General features: G+C 45.3%; 1 protein-coding gene across 1 annotated transcript in view; it reads right to left on the reverse strand.

Annotated features, from left to right (window-relative positions):
- Delta (neurogenic locus protein delta) overlaps positions 1 to 21,946 on the reverse strand; it is a 60,462-nt gene extending 38,516 nt beyond the window's left edge. Inside the window, exons 1-2 of the mRNA XM_076779216.1 lie at positions 20,569 to 21,946; positions 13,534 to 13,836 (exon numbers count right to left, since the gene is read on the reverse strand). Coding sequence (XP_076635331.1) covers positions 13,534 to 13,836; positions 20,569 to 20,628 — 363 coding nt within the window. The 5' untranslated portion in view covers positions 20,629 to 21,946. The remainder of the gene's footprint in view (positions 1 to 13,533; positions 13,837 to 20,568) is intronic.
- Between the last annotated feature and the right edge of the window lie 440 nt (positions 21,947 to 22,386).

Genomic DNA, 22,386 nt, shown 5'->3' on the forward strand with positions numbered 1-22,386 from the left:
TCCGGTCTCCCTATCATCGTCGTCGTTCCTGTTCGCGTAAACGAGCGCTCGACGCGGACGCGCCGCTGGGAAACAATCGCGTTATTAAAAAAGATCGCCCCGATGGCTCCCGACCTGGTCGTCCAACGACTCGCGTGAGAAATCCGTTTCACGCGCTCGTAACGCCGGCCGCGACGCGAGTGGCCGATCCTGTCACCGTTCCCCCTCCCCGCATAGACAGCTTAACCCAGTTTTCGGAAGATTCACGAGACACGATTAACGGTCGGTGCATAATAAGCATGGATAACGCGGCACACGATATTCTCGCGGAAATAATTACTAATGGATCGTGTCATAAGCCTTGGCGCGATAGATGCGCCCGAGATAATTAAACGCGAGTTGTTATATCCGACCCGAGGGATCGCGTACGCTTTTAATTCTCATAAATAGTCGATTGGGTAGATGGAATCGGAGGCAATCGCAGCAACCGACGCTATTTCTATTCAATTTTCTTTAATAACGTGCTTCTATGCTTCTTTATTTGTGTCCAAAACTGCAAAGGTGTTGAGAAACCAAATTTTATAAATATGTCGAATTAGTGAAATATTCGAGTGAACGTTAAATTCAGATCGTATAGCAATTTATACCAATTTGGTGAAAGTTGGTTACAAGGCAGTGGTCCCGGTGTTACAAAGACGCCGATAATAAATTGCATCGTCGCTGTTTCGACGATGTTCGCGGCAGATGGGAACTGAAGATCATAGGCAAACAATTTCGTGGCTTCGGAGCGCACGAACCGCGCTGACAGAGACGAAAAAAAAAACGAGACGATTTTTCTCTTCTCGATGTATCCCGTGGAACCGGCCAAGCACAGGGCAATTTGTCTCGTCGAAAAGAACGAAACGGGGGGAGGAGGAGGAGGAGCACGGTCGTCGCCAGGTATGTCACATGCGTGTACACGTTAGAAAGTTCCAGCGAGATTCCGCGGTTCTCCGGGTCCCGAGAGTCTGAGGCCAGAAGATAGAGAAGGCAGAAGGGGGGACCTCGTTCGACCGAGGGGCGAAGGGTAGAAGAAGCAGGGGGAAAAAGAGGAGGCAAAACAAGACAGAAAAACGGACGGGAAGAGGCGGAAGGTGTAAGGTTGAAACGAGAAAGAAAGACCAAAGAAGCAGACCGCCCTTTTCTCTCGCGGCAAGGACGAAAGCGAGGCGCGCGGGCCAGAAAGGAACGAACGAACGAACGGACGAAAAGAGGCGAATGGACGGACGAACGAAAACGGTCTTGGCTCCGGGGGCCAGAGCGAGGGAGAGAAGGAAATAAATTGTCGAGGAGACAAATGCCACCGTGATCGCCCGCTAATTTATTACGGGGATCGGAATTAAGCCGACAAAAAGCTGAAAAAGCCCCGCGTAGGCATCCGTAGAACAATGTGTTGGGTGTGTTCGGTGGCCGGTTAGCAGTTCTGCCACGACTGAAACGAGAGGAGAGCGACGGTGGTTCGCGCGATGTAGAGAGAGACGGTAGGACCGGTGCGTTTTCAACAGCACACACACACGCGCGCGCGAGCGCTGGGAGGGAAAGGACGAGGAGGGAATAGGAAGGAAAAAGATGGGAGAAAAAACGCACCGTAAGGTAACGAGAGTGAGACAGAAACGGGTGGTCGGAGGGACGAAGAGAGGAAAAGGCTGTGAAAGAGAGACACCGGAGGAGGAACCTGGATGATGAAAAGGAAGAGAACAGAGAGAGGCTCGTTCCGTACGAGAGAAGGAGATAGGCTGGCTCGCTCGGGAGTCGGTTCCCACGGCTGCGCAGCATACCTCCACCTTCTCTCGCCTCTCGCTCCTCCGCGCTGTTCTCCTGGTCGCTAGTCGCGTCTCGCTCGGTCTCGTGCTCCTCTTTCGTTCTTCTCTCCCTCTCTGACACCGTGTCTCCGTCGTCGCGCTTCGTACGCTCAGACTCTCTCTGGCTCGTTCGTTCGCGGACGACTCCTTCCTCGTCCCTCTATCGAAACTATCGCTTAGCTGCTTCTTTTGCTCGCCTCTCGTCCCTTCTTTATTTCTCTGCCCGACGGAATAGGCGTCTCTCCTCCTCCTAACCTCTCTACCCGGTTCGTTCGTCCTTCCTTCTTTCGTACACGCGTTTCGCCACGTACGGTGCACGGCCGCGCGGACTGCAATCTCTGCCGGCGCGTATGCATATGCACGTATTAATCATCGCGGAAAACGGTCGACGAAGAACGAGAAAGAAGGAACAGGTAGCCGACTGACTTTGCTGCATATAGATGCAGCCGTGTACGATTCGGTATCGGGACTGCCGGAGGGGGAGAGGTGATTCATCGTGGAAAAAGGGAGCCGGAAGTCTGGAACGACTTTTCGCGGCGTCCCTGAGAAAACGGTGGCTCGCTACCTTCGAGATCCACCTAACCGGTTGGACGAACTCGCGTGACTTACGATAACCACGTATGATAAAAAAGATTCTAGCAAACGAGTCGAACTTTCTTTTATTTTTGATACTCTTTTAACCCTGGAATGCTATTAGCCGGTTACCGCAATCCTCGACGCTCGTTTTTGTCAACAATTTCTTTGCAATGCTCGTGAACTGTGTTTCTTCCCTGTGCAGATTTTCTTGAGACTCTGAGAGCTGAAAGATTTTCTCGTTTTATTTAAAAAAATTACTAGACATATCTGAAAATATCGTTTGGAACGAATCGATAAAACAAAATCTAAGAGTCGCAACAAGTTTATTTTGACCAACGATTACTTAACTTTTAATTTATTTTTTTATATTTTATTCAAAGACTTTATTAGCTGTAACGAGGAAAATATATACAAATTCAAGTACGCGAGAGCCATAACGGATATGTAGTAGCAGAGAAAGCAAGGTGAAAGGACAAATTCAACGAATTGCTATGTTGCAACCTAACTGTAATTAGCAAAGTCATCATCCTTCGCGATAGAAAAGAATTTCAGTAGCTTAATTGGCGTCGAGCATTGGTTAACACGCTCGCTACTGTCCATTTAGTTGGAGAAACAGTCGATTAGGTGCCAGAGGCTACATGCGCATGTAGAAGACATTTAAACGAATACATGCGTTTAATCATGTATAGACAGGTTGTTCTGCCACCCCCTGGGAAAAATTTTAATGGGAGATTCTAGAGGTCAAAATAAAACGAAAACCAAAAATTTCAAATCGTTCAAAACACCCTGTATATCGAATACTTTGGATAACAATTTAAAAATGTGTTACATTTGAAATTCAAAATTTCATCGTTGACATAAAATTCTGAGTTCTTTAAAAGTGAAATGGAAATGCAAACATTATTATATGAAAAATTATATATTATAATTACAGCACTCGACTCGCCTAAGGCGCTCTCAAAAATATTCTACAGCTTCGTTGTTTCGTCAAATTCTAAAATGAAGCTTAAGAACGTTTAAAAATAGTTAAAGTTTTGAAAAATGTACGAAACAATCTTTCGATGGCACGCCGTGCTCGTTCCCCCTTAAGTAACAGTTATAAAAGGGACGTGTAAAAAAAAGAGAGAAAAAAAATGAAGAATATTCAACGAACATCGCGGAAACCCGGTCGTTCTAGCGGTTCTATTTTTAACCATTCACGCTTTAATGTCTCGCGCGTAGACGAGCATGGTCTCGCGCTCGAGGAGCGTGGCATTTCCGCATGGAGAAATTTTTGTGGCCTCCATTCTTCGTCGAAAGGAGGAAGAGGAAACCGAGGATAACGAGCGATGACACCGTCGCCTTAGGCCGCGACTCCATCGCCACGGGCCTATGAAAAGTACATTGACACGCCCACGGATGCCCTCCATGTCTTTTTCTAACCGTGTTACACGACGATCGACAAACGTCGGAATCGCGTTTCCAACGAGCTACTTTTTTTTTTTTTTTCATCTGACGCGAGTGGAAACGCAGACTCCCCTGCGCCTCCTCTCGCGGGCCGCTGTGTCGAACGAGCGCGTTTAATCGCGACTCGTTACACTGAATTATTACACCAACCGAATAATTTTATTCGTTCCTTTCCTCGTTTCGAGTAATGCGAACAAAAGTCACGCTTTCACAGTCCCTCTTTAACGCCGACCACCGTTCGCAAGAGTTCTTTTATTAATGGGTATTTCGCCGGGCGATCATTACTGTTCCCCGAGTTTCTATTTCCCCTCGCTTGATCTTGGTCGATTGTATTCGACGGGAGAGCCGGTCGCGAAACCGGAGACGGAGGAGTCGAATGTAAACACCAAACCTCCTCCGTCCGGCGGAGGTCGTGCCTGGCGACTGCTGGTAAAAAAGAGACGGAGGAGGGACAGAAAAAAGTCCCGAGCGCAAAAAGTGAAACGTGCTAGGAACAGTAACGCACGATACAATCTTTCCTCGTAAACCGGTAAAGAAACAACTGTCCGAACGCTGGAAAAGAAAAAAGCTATAAATACGAACTTTTATTTTACGATCGTACCGAAACGAGGTGCAAAGAGAAGAAACGTGGACCGAGGTAACCGTCGGAGGTGGGGGGATGGTGAAAACGAGAGTATTCGAGAACGGTTCGTGTCGCGCGCGCGAGAAAGAGAGAGAGAGAGAGAGGGAGAAGAAATAAAAAGAAAAAAGAAGTAGCACACGGCTCATAGGCGAGAGCGAAACGAGGCAGAAAAACGGACTCGTTCCGCGTGGACGGCACACGTTCGGAGGGACATGTTAATAAGCTTTGACAGCAGGTATATCGACTGATGCGTACCTGCTCGATGACCACGTGTCCCGCCTCCAGGGTAGGGCAGATGCACCTCCCGTTTATGTATCTCTCGTGGTTCACCGCGACGAGGTTAGAAACCGACGGCCCATATTATGCACTCTCTCTTTCTCTCGGTGGCATTACCAGGCGCTCACGAACGCAAAAAGATGCCCGCCGGGCAGAAACCCATTTCACCATTATTACGGAGGCTCTCTCGTTGAGCTCTTTCAGCGTACGTCTGAAAGAAGTCAATCCCGCCGTAGCAGGGTACTCGCGAGCGAAAGAAGTTTTCACGGGTAACCGTGACTACGCCTCTTAGTGGCTATTTGTAGATAATTTCGAGACGCGTTTGTAATCATTATCCGGCGTAACGCTCTAATTGGTTATTCCCTGCTAATTAGATTTTGACGGATAATTAACGGCCGGGTTTCCCACGATCGGCGCACAATGCGCCGCGTGAACCCGTGGCGCCACCTGGGATCCACTTTTTCATCCCGTGGCCGCCGGAGAGGGCTTCCGCGACTCGATCTGCCCGGTAATCGATCCGAAAACAAACGAGGATCGGTGCGTGCACCGGTGACGCGTTGACAAGTCCATTCCGAGCGGCGAGACCGTGGAGAGGAAGTGACGAGGTGGAAAAAGGAGGTCGATCGCGGGTGGTTCTAAAGATACGCCCGGTTACGGCGGCCAGAAATCTTACGAGCTCGCCTCCGTGCAATAAGTTTGCCGCGACTACCCAGACAACCTTCCGTTTGATCTTTTCGCGACATTGTAGAAAAAAGTATCGCCGCGGCGACTTGCACCGTTCCGTCGCGTAAAAATTTCACAGTGATTCTCCACCGTCGGTGGAGACAAATTACGGAATTGTTATTTCTTTCTTTATAATTTGAAATATTATCTCTATATTAGGAAATAATATTCTACTTCTAATATGAAATAAAGATTCATTTAATATTCTGAAAAACACATTTTTCTCGTAACATGAAATAGATATTTCTTGCATATTTAAAAAAGAATATTTGTTACTTGATATAAAGTAAATATCGTATGTATATTTGAGTATTAAAAAAAGATCGTGTCTCTTTTTAATATCATATAAACGTGTATACAGTATTTTGCGCTACTAGGGTTGTTTTGCTCTTGGAGGCAGGGGAGGCATCGAAAAGATTGAGGATTGTCTCGCGAATCCCAGCCATGCGAGCGAATTAAAAAAAACCAACGGTATTCCGAGCATCGAGACTCGAGCAGTACCGCCGGTTAGCCGGCGTCCAGAGCCTACGTCCTCTATCTAAGACGTAATTTATGCTAAACGTTTCGCGTCGTGGAAGCCGCGCATCGCCGTATACACCCGAGTCAGCCATTCATCCGACGCCCTTCTCCGCTCGTTCCTTCGTCTGGGACGCGAATCACGCAGCCTTTTCGGCCGTGGGACCACGATCTTTCGTCTCTTTTGGTCCCACCTTCTCTCTGTCGTTACCCCACCTTCCACCTTCTGCACCACCTTTATGGCCCCTCCTCGTCTATCTCGCTCTTTGTCTCTCGTTCCCCTCGCCGTTAACATTCGATCTTCCCGCTTTCTCTGTTGCTCTCCGGTCCGACGTCCTCTCGTCGGTACCCACGATCCTCGAGTATGTACGATACGCGCTGCTTTGTGGACCGGTACGCACCCGGAGACAGGAAGGATAAGGAAGAAAGGAATTTTTTAATGACTCTTTGAGGCGACCGATGATCCTTTGTGTGCTACCGTCCAACGCCGCGACCACGAATAATATATCGAGTTACTCCCCGTGGAAAAATTAGCGATAACAATTTCGAAAATTGGAATTTTCTTTTTTTATCGTTGGAATTAAGTATTCGTTTACGAATACAACTTCGCTTTTTATTGCATATTTTCACGATTCGTGCACCAAGTATTCCGCTTCTGTTCAAGTAATAACTTTTCGATGCTACCCGACGAGAAATTGATATCTTACAATACGAAATAAATTCCGACGAGATAAAAAGAAATTGAAAAATACGACGATAACGATTTATTATACCGTGCGAAAAGAAAGTCCACGCGCGGGATGGCGTAAAATGCGAGGCTCAGCTGTGCCGCTTATTAATCTTAACTTATAATGACGGAGAAAAATGTCCAAGAAAAATGAAAATAATTACAAAAAAAAAAATAAGAGAAAGGAGTACAAGAAATAAGAGGAGCATGTCAATTATGGGTTTTGTAGATTCCTGGGCAGATGTGCGTAAGGAAAGTTTGCGAAATAAAAAAAATTGGAAAAGTGTACAATTAGAAGCTTTTAAAATGTATCGAAGAAAAATAATTTTAGAGAGTTTGTAACCCGCGGATAAAACTTTTCCGATTTCCCAATTTCTGGGCGGTAAATGTGGGCCAACGGTGGCTGGCACGAGTGGGAATAACAGGAATGCAGAAAATCCCGCGAATTCCGCGCGCGGCGTTTCCCTCGGCGCACAGTGGCCGCACTGTCGCGAGTCGTGCTGTTTTAATAAGTCGAGCAGCATGGCAGCGGTAACGCGTAGCAATTAACTCGGGCAAGAGCGAGAGAGTTCCCGATCTTGATGCAACCAGACGAAGGTTACGATTACGTATCAAGCACTCTGGCTCTTCTGTCTTTTCCAGCCTCTTAATTAACGGCAGACACGCGCGTCTCGCGGACGAACATGCTCTCGCGCAACCTCCTCTTGTCTATCCCACCCAGCCAAAGAGAGTTTCGGTAACCTGGCTCCTTCTTATCTCCCAATCGACCAACGCGAGGTAATTAAGGAGGTATCAGCGAATGAATCCAGCGTGGAAAATCGCGTCCAACAAACCTAACAATTTGCCCCCTCACTCGTACCAGTGGTACCCAACTTCGTTAATGGACCAAATGAAATTCTCTGCCAGTCAACGACAACGTATCTGAATTTAAAATGATGCAAATTTTACGCTTTGTTTAAGATAGCATTACTAGAACTTGTTTACTATCTTAATGTTTCTTTAAAAATTCAATTGCCCCACCATATACAGGGTGTTCTGCCAACCTAGGGAAAAATAGAAGACAAAATAAGACGAAAATCAAGAATATCAATTTGTTGGCGGAGGTTTCGTTAAAAAGTTATTAACGTTTAAAGTTCCGCCCGTAATGTCCGTCGCCCAATGTGACGTATAATGACAAATTCGTTCGACGTCACTATTCGTGAAATGAAAGAAACAGAAAGAAAGGCATTAACGGTGCAGAAATTCTGCTTTATTTTTGCGCATTGAGAATTAGATTTTTAAACAGAAAGCTGAACGATATTCAATATTAACCGTAGATCGATGGGGTGGGATCAAGACCTCTGTTACTCGAGTATACAGGGTGTCCCACTAACCATGGGAAAAATTTTAATGGAGGATTCTAGAGACCAAAATAAGATGAAAATCAAGAATACCAATTTGTTGATGGAGGCTTCGTTAAAAAGTTATTAACGTTTAAAGTTCCGCCCATACTGAATTTTTTTCTCGAAAATGCGCAGGATTTCGGGGGTATGTCTATTCACCAAAAATGATTGTAATTGACCCCCAAAGCTAACAATATTTTTTTCAGAACGATTTCAAATATTTTAATTTCGTCGAAAAATTTCACATCTCGAATTTTTTTCTCGAAAATGTGCAAGATTTCGGGGGTATGTGTAATGACCAAAAATGATTGTAATTGACCCCCGCAACCGAAAATAATTTTTCCAGAACGATTTGAAATTGTTGAATTTAATTGTTAATAACTTTTTAACGAAGCCTCCATCAACAAATTGGTTTTCGTCTTACTTTGGCGTCTAGAATCCCCCATTAAAATTTTTCCCAGGGGTGGCCGAATACCCTGTATAATTAGCAGCGTAAAATAAATATTAATATAATTGTTTTTAAGATTTTTACCTTAACAACGGAAATGTAATGAGATCACAAATTGTTCAATTTCTCTCCAAGGTCATTTTGTAGGTTGAACGAAGCGAACGAGAAAGGGTCGGGATTGGCCCGCGGGCAGCAACTTTGTGCACCTCTGGTTTACGCAGTCTTGCCCGTGTCGGATGAAAGAAGCACTCCCTTCGTCTCCGCCGTAACTGTTATTAATAGTACATTGTTGCTTTCGCTTGCTGTGCATCGCGATAATTCCAGTAATTAACGCGTTTCCGGCACCGGTCGATCCGCTGTTTCAGTCTCCGAAGGATTTGCTTGCCCGTGGGAGATCCCAGCGTCGTTAACGCGAGACAAATGTGCGAACATGCCTGAACGTTGCATTTTAAATAAATTTTTGTTTCCTATTTTTATTCTTTTCGACCGTTTCGTATCGACACGTCAGTTCCCATACGATCAAGCCTTTTCTTGTCAATTTGCAATGTTTTGGATGCTGATATAACCCCAGTCGGAATCGTTACGTAAACATACGAAGCTCCCACCAAGATCAAAATAAATTTGAACGAAGAAAACGAAAATATTGAAAATGTTCCGTACTTTAAGGACACCCGTGGTGTGTAAAGCATTAAATTCTTGTTTCCTGTTCTTTCGGTCGTTTCGTACGGACAGATCGATCCCCCGTCAGTCACCGCGCGACATTTCTCGTTATTTGGTCTCGCGGGCCGGCGCGCGTTTTTCGCCCGACGGAAGCTCATTCTCACGCATCGGCGCAACGAAAATAAATCCGGCACTCCGAATAGCGATTACACGTTACGACGCCGCCGCTTGTTCCCTTTACCCCGGACGCCGGCCGCCAACATAGACGGACTACCGTGCTGGATTCAAAGGTTGCTTCTCCGCGCAGGATTCCAACCAAGCCTCTCTTCCGAGAACGCGACTGTTTTTTCCCCCCCTCATTCGGCGAGTTCCTGCCTTCGAAACCGACGCTCTTTCGCCTGATATAGCCCCTAATATCGGCCGATACACGACCAGCGAACGAGAAACGAGCACGAACTACAGTAAATACGTTCCGCAAGGCGATACGGTCGAACGTAAACAGAATTTGTCGCGTGACAGGCCACGACAAATAATTAACGAACTTTCGATAAAAATTCTTCCAAAGTAAGCGAAAAGAAAAACGTGCGTGTCTTCTACTTGTCGAGAACGAGAAATGCAAATTATAAATTTTATTATTCGCGTAGCATTCGAACGCCATCTGCCGATACAGTCGTGCAGTCACGTGGGTTTTGTTTGTAGCCGATTCGTAACCTCTCGCGTAACGTATTCACGGGATAATAGTAAAAGAATCACGGCGAGAAGCAAATCTACGGGAACCTGGAACTGGAATAAAAGAAGCCAAAGGTTGCTAGAGACTAGAGACGCCGGACGGGAGGCGAGAGAATACGGAGGTGGCGTTTTTGAAGAGAGACGGCGCGCGAACGGTTGCAGAGGTGGCGCGAGGGGGCGCCATATGGGTTAGTAAATTTAACTCTGCTCGTGAGAGAGCTTCGAAAGCCGAGGACGGGGAGCGATAAGAGCGAGCGAGAACGAACGAGAGAGAGATCACGAGGGAAGTGTAGAAGCACAAAAGGCCTAGCCATCTGCCAGTGGCCCTGCAGTGCGTCTCATAGGCAGAAGTGCGCGGAATAGCAACGAGCGAGCTGACGTACACCAGGGATGGTAAGCAAACATTGGCGTAGTCGCGCTAATGCGCCCCGACACTGCGATGGACACGCTTGTCCATCGAATCAAATTTCCCGTCGCGCGTTTCACCTCGTTTTACGACACTTGTTCAGTAAAAATTTTGGAGGTTATTTCTTCATCGGTCAAGCTTTCGTGTCGCGCGCTAATAACGTTACTATGTATTACAAGCGAGCAGAAAAATGTTCCCGTCCCACCGATGTCGCGAGAATTATGGATGCAACAACAAACAAGCAATAACAGCAAGGAGGGAGAGACAAGTGCCATGATATGCCTCTCTTTCTTTTTATCTCGCCTTTCGTACCATCTGCCATTCCGTTCGGCGGTCCTCGTCGCACTCGCGGTCGCGTGTGCACGAAACGCGCCACGCTTTTAATGCGATCGACCTGCCTTTCTTTCGCCGCGATCGCGAGAAAGTTGGACGAAGACAGGGAGAGGCTGAAATTTTTCGTGCCAACGATTCCCTTTTTTACGCTTCTGTTCATTAATTACTGGACCCGGACCGGTTACTTATCGACAGGTGCAGGGTAAGGCGCCCCGTAAGATTTTTACGCGATTGTATTTCACGAGCATTATATACTTGGCTCTCCGGTAGCGGCAAACTGCTCCTAATTTTGGCGCTGAACGTCGACGTTTCAAATTTACGCCGTCAATAAGATTATCTGGTTTAACTTTAAGTAAATATTTTTTAAGTATTTATACACTTACTCGCCTCCTAAGAATTTGAATCTACACTATATGCTTTTTGCAACAAAAAAAAAAAAAATAATATTTATCGTTTAGAATAATGTGTCTATAATTATTTCCGCGTTTCGCGATGGAAATTGCCTTGTGCTAAAACCGTTTTTTTTCTATACCTGGAACCCTCTTAGACCTAGAGTCGCGAAATCAGATCTTATCTGGTGGCCATCTGGTAGCGAATTCGGCAAGAATACCCGCTTCCTGGCACAGCAAACTGGGGCTGGCACTACCCGAATATTATTCCAATATTTAAATACAACGAACCTCCAGACACTCGAGCACTGCACAAAATAATTACTCGCGTTTAGAAATAACGCGTGATCGCAATTAGCCACTTTTGCACGGTCCGTTTACATTTCAAATAAAGACTGAAATGTTTGAATCACCGAGTAGGAATATTCTAATAAAATTTCGACGCGTAACCCCAGGGCTTACGCCACAGACCAAAACCGTACTTCCTCGCGACTATCTACCTCATCGAAGCATTCGGTGAACAGTTACGGAACTTCCTCCCGACCGAGATAACGACGAAATTAAAGCACCCGTGTACGCTTTCGACGATGTAACCCTAATCGACCAATTTACTTTTCAATTTTTTTTCTTATCGATTGTAACGGAAACCAGGAAGCACACCGATGCGAAACAGATCTTTACGACCTCCTTGAAACGCACTGATGTAACCGTGCAAGATAAAAGGTAATAGTTTCGCCGACAGGCGGCCGGTCGCACGCTTGGGTGTCGCCACTCGTCGCTGCGAAAGAATCGGTAGAACTGATCGCAATTTAGCTCGTGCGATGATTCGCCCAAGAATGTGGAAAGATACGAGGCGAAAGATCGCAGGTACGACAACCGCCCTTTTAAGTCTACCAAGAAGATCTCAATTTCTCTGCTCGCGGTCATTATTGCAGCGACAACGATCGTAGTTTGCGAACGAGGAGGCAACATAACCAAGAATCGAGTAACTGCATATCAAAGTAGCTCCGGTGGCTATTCCAATATTATACAGGGTGTTCCGACACCCCTGGGAAAAATTTTAATGGTGGATTCTAGAGGCCAAACTAAGTCGAAAATCAAGAATACCAATTTGTTGATAGAGGCTTCGTTAAAAAATTATTAACGTTTGCAGTTCCAACCGTACTGAATTTTTTTCTCGAAAATGCGCAGGATTTCGGGGGTATGTCTATTCACCAAAAATGATTGTAACTGCCCCCCACAGCTAACAATATTTTTTTCAGAACGATTTCAAATATTTTAATTTCGACGACAAATTTCACATCTTCTCGAATTTTTTTCTAGAAATTGAGTAGGATTTCGAGGGTATGTCTAATGACGAAAAATGATTGTAATTGACCCCTGCAACCGAAAATAATTTTTTTAGAATGATTTGAAAAATTTCACACCTTTTCGAATTGTTTTCTCGAAAGTGGATAGGAATTCGACAAATTGGTATTCTTGATTTTCGTCTTATTTTGGCCTCTAAAATCTCTCATTAAAATTTTTCCCTGGGTTGACCGAACACCCTGTGTATTTGAATACAACTTTAATTGAACTTTATTAAACAAAAAAAATATATAAATACTTGCACCAAGCCTGGGACGATTTCTACAATCCCGATTGTATTCGAATAGACGCTACAAATATCTGAATAAAATATTTAAATAATATTTGAATAGTGTTTGAATAATAATTGAATTGTATTAAATTATTCGTGTATGACACCACTACTTGATTTCCGATGTTACAACGCGCTAATTGCCCTTTGTTACTTTTCGCTACTGTACAATATCGCGCCCACGCGAAAAGAATCAGAGATCCTTGGTTCCAGATTGGCGGGAACAGTGTCCGTAACCCGTAATCCCCGGCGACGTTTCGCAAATGAACGTGAGAACAGATCGCGACCGTAGGTATTCATAACGTATCGATGTTTTTCCGCGATTCATTTGAGCGCGTATCTCCATCGAGTTCCGCTTACGTTAGCATCACGAACCCATTTTTTCGCGTCCCACGTTGCACGCAACGTTATGGTAATCGACACTAGATCGCAAAAAAAAAAACACGGAAACGTCGTGGAATCGTGATTTTTCGCTTATCCGCGATCGCCGCTTCACGGTGCTCGCAGCAACTGCTGTTTTTCTTTTTTCATTTCTTTTGATCGTTCGTAGTCATAAATCACGACGTGACAATGTTCAATTTGTGTCACGGTTGAGCACGATTAACATGCTATCGCGTTTTTCTACCTAACGGTTCGATGATGCGAACGAAATCCAAGTCGAGTATCTCGGAAATGTAGGAAAACGTCGAACATAACCTTCAAATCACAGCGCGGCGTCAACATGGCCGACTCCCGTCACCGTATCCGGTTACTTTTCAACTGATCTCAATGACAAGGAATTTGAAGTTTCGTCTCCGAGACATTCGTTTAACTGGATGTAAATACGAAATATGACACTTACCGGCCACGTGAACTCGAATGGAAATCTGATGGGATTGGTGAAGCTCGGCATGGCGACGTTTGGGCTCAGATTGACGATGTTCTCGCCCAGCACGGGTGTGACGACGTCGCCGTACGTGCACGGCGTCGTCGTGTCGATCTTCACCTGATATTGTTTCAGGCAAACCCTGAACCTGGTTTTGCAAACGCCCGAGCACTCGCCCGTCTTGGACGTGCTGCCGGAGCAACACTTGCCCAGATTGTCCTTTCCGTACTCGTTCACGAACGACTTCAGCCTCAACTCGAACACCCCAGAGGCGTTTATCTGAAAACATTCACACACGTTCGTTTCAGTTTAATCTTAATAGAATTTCGAAAAAGAATTTAAAGTGAAGATCGAAACGTAGAATTTGCATTACAACTTTCATATAATAATCGTCGATAATTATTAATAATAACGATAATTGGTAAAGCAGATTTGGAGGCTGAGAAGTACGATACACACGTGGGCGGGAAGCCCGTAATTCAATTCGTTTAATGTATTCCTAGAACGCCCCACAGGCGTCGATCGCACATGCTGCGCTGACACGCCAACTGCCACTAGCGCCCTTGGCGCTCGAAGGATTAAACGCTACACGATTCCTGTATCTCAGTTTCGTTGCACACGCGACTCCCGACGCACCTGTCGCTCGAAACGCGAGAGCATCAGAAAACCCATCGATCGGAATATATTTAGAATAATCAATGACTTAATCAACCATGGACCCTTTTTGGAATTAATTTAATTTTATGTTCCAGTTACACGTTTTAGAAGGACACCAGTGTTTCACGATGCAAGGTCTCCGTCTTATTATAGATTTGTTGCGACTTAATTATGAATCATCGTTCTCCATACATAACTTAAGACGACAAACTCCGACCAAGCGTATTTATTAACCCCCTTAACCGTCGAAGAAAATCGATTACATACAGTTTCCCAGCATAGCCATAAAAACACCGAAATAATCTTTTCTCGTTTCGCGAGATATGCAAGATAATTATTAAAAAGTGTACAAGACGCGAAGCATATGGTCGCGTTCCGCAATTGTGATTCCACGATCGCGCCATATGGCGCGGCTACGGCACTTAAGGGGTTAACCTAGCAAGTTCAACTACCGCAACAAACACTAAAAGTGTATTCGAATATTCCGACGGATGCGTCTTCTTTTTATATTCTTTCTTTGGCGTTCGATGTTTATAACGATGGTAGCGACGAGTATTCGCGAAATACGCGTAATCGCGACAAACTTGGCCAGATCTCCACGTCGGGGGGTCGCCTCGTGCTCAACGACCGAACACGCCGCCGGGGCAGCACGTGTGTAACCGCGTTTTTGCGCACGCGTGTCTCGCACTGCGCGTCTCCCAGGAGGAGCAGAGATATCCGCGCGAGTGACCCGACAAAAAGCACTTTTTTTCACTCGGCAAGACATGGGCGAACGGGGAAAGGGACGGGGAACGGGAGGGTGTCAAGGGGGGGAAACAGAGGCGCAGATGGACATTTCGCCACGCGTGCTGCCGAGCACCGACGATCGTGGAACACGAGGGGCGTTTTCGACGGGAGAAAAAAAGAAAGCCCTGGAACCAGTCGTAAATGTATTAACGTACGCTACCGGTTCCTCCGGGCGCCGAAGCAACATCGCGAAGAATTAATCGCGACGGTAGGCGTCGAGAACGGTCTCTCGTCGCTGTTTCTTTTCCAATCGAGCATAAAATTTAATCTAATTGCTGCCGTGATTCATGACAGACACGGGGAAAATTCTTATCCAGACGGATGTTTCACGTTTAAGACAATTACACCGATACGAGTCGTAAAGCAAGCATTACGAACGAGATTTATATTAGTTTCTTTCCTCTTCAAGGTTAGGTTATTAACAGAATATAGCTGCACCTCGCACTTTCATTTTTCGATATATCAACTATACTGTGTAACACCTTTCGACAAAAACTGGTAAATTTAGAGGTTAGAATTTCAATTTTGTAACTCTTGACATCGCGCCATCTATATTATTCGGATAAAATTCTACCCATGGTACACGGATCGACGCTTTGCGAGACGAAACGCAAAAACTGGAGGCAAATGTCATTCGTCTTGATTACTTTGTATGCATCGAAGAGTCGAAACGCTTCTACAATGTCGCTCGAGTTTCGTGAAGATTTTAAGATCGAGTCGCGCCTAGTCGTCTCGGCGACAGGAATCGGGAGGGACCGTTTTTCTTCGGCGACAGTATCCAGTGTAAACAGAGCCGTTGCGTCAATATTTCTTCGTTCCTACCCTCGTCGTTCGGCCAAGAGTACTTGACCACTGTGGACAATGGCCTACGGCTACGCGCAAGCATACGTTCGCTTGTGCAAGTGCACACAGCCACGCAGCCAGCAGCAGACTAGCGAGCCTTCCCACGAGACATTGTATAGCCAAGCAAAACTATACATATATCGTCTCACGTGAACGAGAGGAGCGCACTAACCTTACTATCGAGCCTGCGGATCGTTTTACGATCTCGCTGGTCGACTCAGACCGTCCATTACACCCCTCGTTGTCAACTCGGAATTTTAGACATCGTCTCTCTTTTTTCTTCTTTAAATTGCATCGGATTACAATTACAATTTGATACGATTTTATGTCAAAGCTTCTACAGGGCTATAATTAGACTGCAGATTTCATGCATTCGATTCTCTTTAGAAGCAATATATATCTTTGGCAGCAGGACTAAAATAAATTGATCGAAATAAAATGTTTATACAGGGTGTTTGATCACACCTGGGAAAAATTTTAATGGAGGATTCTAGAGACCAAAATAAGACGAAAATCAAGAATACCAATTTCTTGATGAAGGCTTCGTTAAAAAGTTATTAACAATTAAATTCAACAATTTCAAATCGTTCTGGAAAAATTATTTTCGTTTGCGGGGGTCAATTACAATCATTTTTGGTGAATAGACATACCCCCGAAATCCTACCCACTTACGAGAAAAAAATTCGAGAAAGTACTGAAACTTTTAGACGAAATTAAAAAATTTCAAATCATACTAAAAAAATTATTTTCGTTTGCGGGGGTCAATTATAATCATTTTTGGTGAATACACATACCTTCGAAATCCTACCCACTTTCGTGAAAAAAATTCGAGAAGGTATGAAATTTTACGATGAAATTAAAATATTTGAAATCGTTCTGAAAAAAATATTGTTAGCTGTGGGGGTCAATTACAATTATTTTTGGTGAATAGACATACCCCCGAAATCCTGCGCATTTTCGAGAAAAAAATTCAGTACGGTCGGAACTTGAAACGTTAATAACTTTTTAACGAAGCCTCTATCAACAAATTGGTATTTTTGATTTTCGTCTTATTTTGGCCTCTAGAATCCCCCATTAAAATTTTTCGCTGGGGTGGCAGAACACCCTGTATATCTATAACTGAAATTTAGATTCGTACTTTAATAGTTTTATTTCGAATCGTGCAATTTTATATAAAAATCAGTTTTGAGATTCGAGACATTTTTCGTACAGCGTTCCATACAGAGTTTCGTAAAACGACCGTCAGTTTTGCAGGCGGCAATAAACGAGGCAGCTTTATGAGTCGTAAGGTTCCGAGAGAGAGAAAAATATACAATCGAGCGAAAAATACATAGTATATATATTCCCCTGACCGAACAATTCTCATTACCTCACGTAGAACAGCCGAAGGCTCTCGTGGTACGTATGTATACAGACAAGTGCGCGCGTGCTCGGTCCTCGATGAGGAATTCTCATTTTTGGCGCGCTGGAGCGCTATTCTCGGAACGGGAATGGCCGCCGCCGACTATTTACGGATACAACAACCGGCGTTATTTCGTCACAAAACAATTTTCAGGCGCACCCTTTCGGTACTTCTTCCGAGCGTCTCGCGTCGCGATACACCGCGATTCGAGGAAACAAAGACTTTCGGTTATTCCCACTCCAGGGATTTTCTCGACCGGTGTCCGCCCGCGCGAAGGACGAAAAGAAGTCGAGGCGCGGGAGCAAGAAGGGCGCCATCGTACGGGCCAAACGAGTGAGGAGAGCAGACGAAGAAGAGCTAGACACTTCTAAAAGAGTGGATCCAGATTTAGAGTTGTACGCGGCGAATACTGTTGCCTTTTCTCCTCTTTCGCCGGATGGCTCGGGAGTCTGGCCGCTCGGCGCAAAGGAGAACGATATACGACTGGCGAGGGCAGGACGGAGAGAGAGGACTCGGTGAAAAAAACATCTCTCCCAGGAAGAATACGTTCCGAGCCCGCGGGGCGAGTTAGTGAAAAAGAACCGAGAGCTACGCACGCAATCACGAAAGGACGTTACATTCGACGGAATTTTACGAAATCGGTTCAGCGAGATCGGCGCCGAGCGTTAAAATTGGAAAGCGCCCTTACGTCTAGCGTGCCGTTCGATCGAACGCACACGTTCATCGACGTATAGCGTTAGGCTGAATAAATACCGTTATTGTTATTACTGTTCGTCTCTATGATGCACGATTCGAGGCACGTAACAAATATACGTATAAATTTCAGGGAAACTGAGATACACAAATGCGTAAGCGGTGAGATACAAATGCTGTTATTGAAACCTAACCTGAAATACATTCCTAGCAGAGATGGCAAGAAATTTACTAGGATAATTGATGGCCAAGGAGAACCACGTACGATTTATCGCAACGTTTATTCAAACAGACACTTGGACAGTAATTTGTTTTTTAGAATCGTATCATTCATTATAGTATAGTTAAGTTAGACTGTGAATTAGGTTATAAAACAGCCAAACTGAACTTTTTTTAAATCTGGCGAATAAAATCCTTCAATGAAGTTGAGAATCGGAAAATTTCACACTGTTGGAAATAACGACAATCTAACCTCTAAACCTACCAGTTTGCCTTTATTCAAAAGCATATAGTATACTTAAGTTAAACTGTGAATTAGGTTGTAAAACAGCGGTACTGAACTTTTTTTAAATCTGGCGAATAGAATCCTGTTGGAAATAACGACAGTCTAACCTTTAAATCTACCAGTTTGCCTTTGTTAAAAAGCATATATGTATGAATACGAATAAAATGTCGATCATCAGTGACCATCGTAAGAGTCAATGTGTCAAATTTTCGAACGTTGTAATTCTAACCTTAAAATGTTTCAAGTATCGTCGTTCACGTAACTGCCCATTCGATAATAGAAATTTTTATCCGAAGAATAACGTGTAAATGATTGAGAATTTGAAAATTTCAAACCGTTTGAAAATCTGATACTCTAACCTCTAAATACAGGGTGTTCGGCCACCCTGGAAAAAATTTTAATGGCGGATTCTAGAGGCCAAAATAAGACGAAAATCAAGAATACCAATTTGTTGACGGAGGCTTCGTTAAAAAGTTATTAACAATTAAATTCAAAAATTTCAAATCATACTAAAAAAATTATTTTCGATTGCGGGGGTCGATTACAATCATTTTTGGTGAATAGACATACCCCCGAAATCCTGCGCATTTTCGAGAAAAAAATTCAGTACGAGTGGAACTTTAAACCTTAATAACTTTTTAACGAAGCCTCCATCAACAAATTGGTATTCTTGATTTTCGTCTCATTTTAGCCTCTAGAATCCCCCATTAAAATTTTTCCCACGGGTGGCTGAACACTCTGTATAACCATTTTACCATCATCAAACGATGATAGACTGACGACATTAAGAAAAGCATTTATAAATAGTTAGAAAATTTGGTCCGCGGCAGGTGGAAGGAAATTACAGTATACGCTAACACGAAGGGGCACGAAACTCGTTCGTATGAATCGGGATGGATATACGCGTGATTGGTAATAAAAGAAACACAACCAGCGATCGCACTTGCGCAAGTATGTATTTAATTAGACGCGAGAAAACGTATCGGCGATAGACGTGCGCGCACGAGGGAGAAAGACGGATGGTAAATATATAGACCCGGGGCTTCTATTCTGAACGCAGCCATCGCCGGAGTGTCATCGTTTTTATCCATAAATACCAACAGAGCTTACGGCCGACCGGTTTGACAGACGGGAACGTCTTGGATTCCGAACCAAAACATCGCGCCATTCATCGACAGCTCGACCGAAGGTCGGCCACGGTGCCTCGAAGTTGACAAACGTATCCGTGGGATTTGACAACACAACGCACGATCCCGTAGGTTCGTTGACAAAATAATCCTTTCATCGTTTATGTGTCCCTGGTTCTCGTGGAGACTGTGCAGACGTTTCCGCTTTGGGAATTTATCGGTTCTATAGATCACCGCTTACGCGCCTGTTATCGACTGGTCGAACTCTTTTTTTAACTTTTAACGGTTAGGTGACGTTGAGCCCCCCCTCCCCGTCCCGTAAAATAAAGATAGACGCGCTTTCTTTCACCTAACATTTGGATGAAATTTTGATACCGACTCTATCGTGGAACCGATGATAATTGAATGGCGTCGAAAGAAAGCAAACGTAAACCGAAACGTATCCCCGGATTGTTATCGTTGGATCCACAACTTTACGCTTGTATGTATCACAGAACGAAGCCTCGTGCGCAACAGAATCGGAGATGGGCGAAATTCTAGCGTGGATAAAATAACAATCAAAAAACAAACATCCACTTTATTTATTTAAAGATTATTGATGGTGAACTTTGACAAAATTCTCTAAATAACTGTTTCAAGTTATCGAATAATTGTGAATCTCTTCGAGTTTGATTTAAACGGGATTCTTGTTGTCTCTGAACGATCCGACAAACGAAAAGCAACGATTGACCCACGCGCGAGATCCTTTGCCAAAGGGGGCGGTTATAAAAGATTTCGGCGCGTTGGAAAAGAAAAGGCGGGTTTGCACGTTCGACGGACGCTACTAAAAATAAACAGAACACGTTTCGACCGACGGCTATTCGAATCGAGATGGAACGTTTTTCTTTCGCGCTTCCCTAAATAAACGAATCCTTTGGGAATTACGTTAATCGAAAAGACCGATAAAACCTGTTTTAGATCGAAGAGTGGTTCGAAGGTCGAGAAAAATCGTCGCTTACCGCTCGGGGTTCCGGTAAAAGCACGACGGCGGCCGTCCACACGAGCATCTTGGTCCACATGTTTGGTGGTTGTTCGGTTCGATGTTTACACGCCGCCGGTAGTTGGTCGGCGGAGGTGTGTGGACCGCGGTGCCCTGGTGTGCTCGTCGGCGTTACCTCCTCGCGGTGATTTCGCGAGGCTGCATAGCCACCGTACGAGATACGAGGTGTACGCACCGTCGTATCCTCCTCTTTCGATCCGAAGACGAAGTCGACGTACAATTTAATCCTCGTTGGAAGGCGCGGCGTGGAACTCTGACCGGCTTTTTCTTTTCACGGAAGAACAGATGAGAAAAAAAAAGGAAAAGAAAGAAAATAACGAAGCTAACTCGCGGTCGAAGGAGCTGCCACCGGTCAACTCCTGTCTGTCGCACTGTACAACACTGATAATAGAAGAAAATTTAATGGTGTATCCGACGATGACAAATAGGTATCCACGGATATCGCGAGAAATATTATATGAAAATCACGCGCGATCACTGAACACTGTGTGACACACTTTATTCCATTATCCGTGGGACGCTGAGAGTCGTAGAACAGCTTCGTCCAGGGTACGATTAGATCGTCGATGGGATGTAATACTTTCGTGCGTAGGATTTACGAAAAACCTTCGGGGGCTACGCCTTGTCTATTTCTCTGTCGTTCGATAATTTTTAATATCTCCTGATTTGTTAATTTCTTTTTTTTCTCCGGCTGTATCGTACGCGTGTTGTGTATATTGCGATAATTGTCGGTCAGTGTTTCGAACTATGATTTCCCGAATGATCTCTCACTACGCCCGTGTCGAGCGTTCGTTCGCGGCACACGAGCCACTACGTTGACGAGGAGCACGACGATTCGCCACGAGCATAATTCTCCACGGTAAAGGCACGTATACAACACTCTCTCCTCCTCGCCAACCGTCGCAACAACGACGAGTCGCGCACTGACTGGCCGTCGGCGAACCGTGAGGAATATTCTCTCAGCGACCGGCAAGAGTAGAAGGAGAGGAGGTGTGTGGTGGTGGTGGTGGCGGAGAAAGAGTAGGAGGAAGAGAAGGGTGGCGGCGGAGAGGCGAAGGTGGAGGTGGAGCGAGGATACCCTCGTCGTGTGTGACGAGTCAAAGACGAACGGGAGAGTCAATGTGCCTCTGGCTCGTAAGAGGGGAAGTTTTCGTAGGGCCAAGGGTAGGGGGAAAGAAGGAGAAGTTACGCGCGAGAGAACCGGCACGAAAGGCACCACTCCGCAGCTGAGGTACTACTGGATTCAGAGATGCGCCCTTTTGGCCGCGTACCGGTGCCGTGAGCCCGTAATTTCCTTGTGTGTGCGCGCCCGTAGAGCAGCTTGCCTCGCTCTCTGCCCTGCAGTCCTCCCTCGATGCACTCTCGTATCCTTTTCTCTTTCCCGCCAACGGCAGGCTATCTACCCGAACGTTTCCGCGCCACTAACAGCCAACACTAGCGCCACACCGCGTCAACTCCGGCAACCACTGTAACATCGACTCCTCGCGTAACACTACCAGTACGATCGACAGATGGCGAGTCCGATCTACGGTTGGTTTCGCGTGCACCTAGAGTCCGTACGAACTCCTGGCTTCAGTGAGTCGGCTGTGCGTACGCGCGCGCCACCGGTCTCCGCTACTTTCTCTCTCCGCGCAATGGGATCTTATCGTAGTACGCGCTCCCAACTTATCTCCGTCTTTCTCTTATCGTTTCTCGTGTATGCACGCGTGCACTCTAACGTATTGGAACGACGCGTACGTGCCGCGCGTTTACACCACGGAGTGCAACCCTCGACTGG

Source organism: Colletes latitarsis, chromosome 11, assembly GCF_051014445.1.
Source record: "Colletes latitarsis isolate SP2378_abdomen chromosome 11, iyColLati1, whole genome shotgun sequence".
NCBI lineage: Eukaryota > Metazoa > Arthropoda > Insecta > Hymenoptera > Colletidae > Colletes > Colletes latitarsis.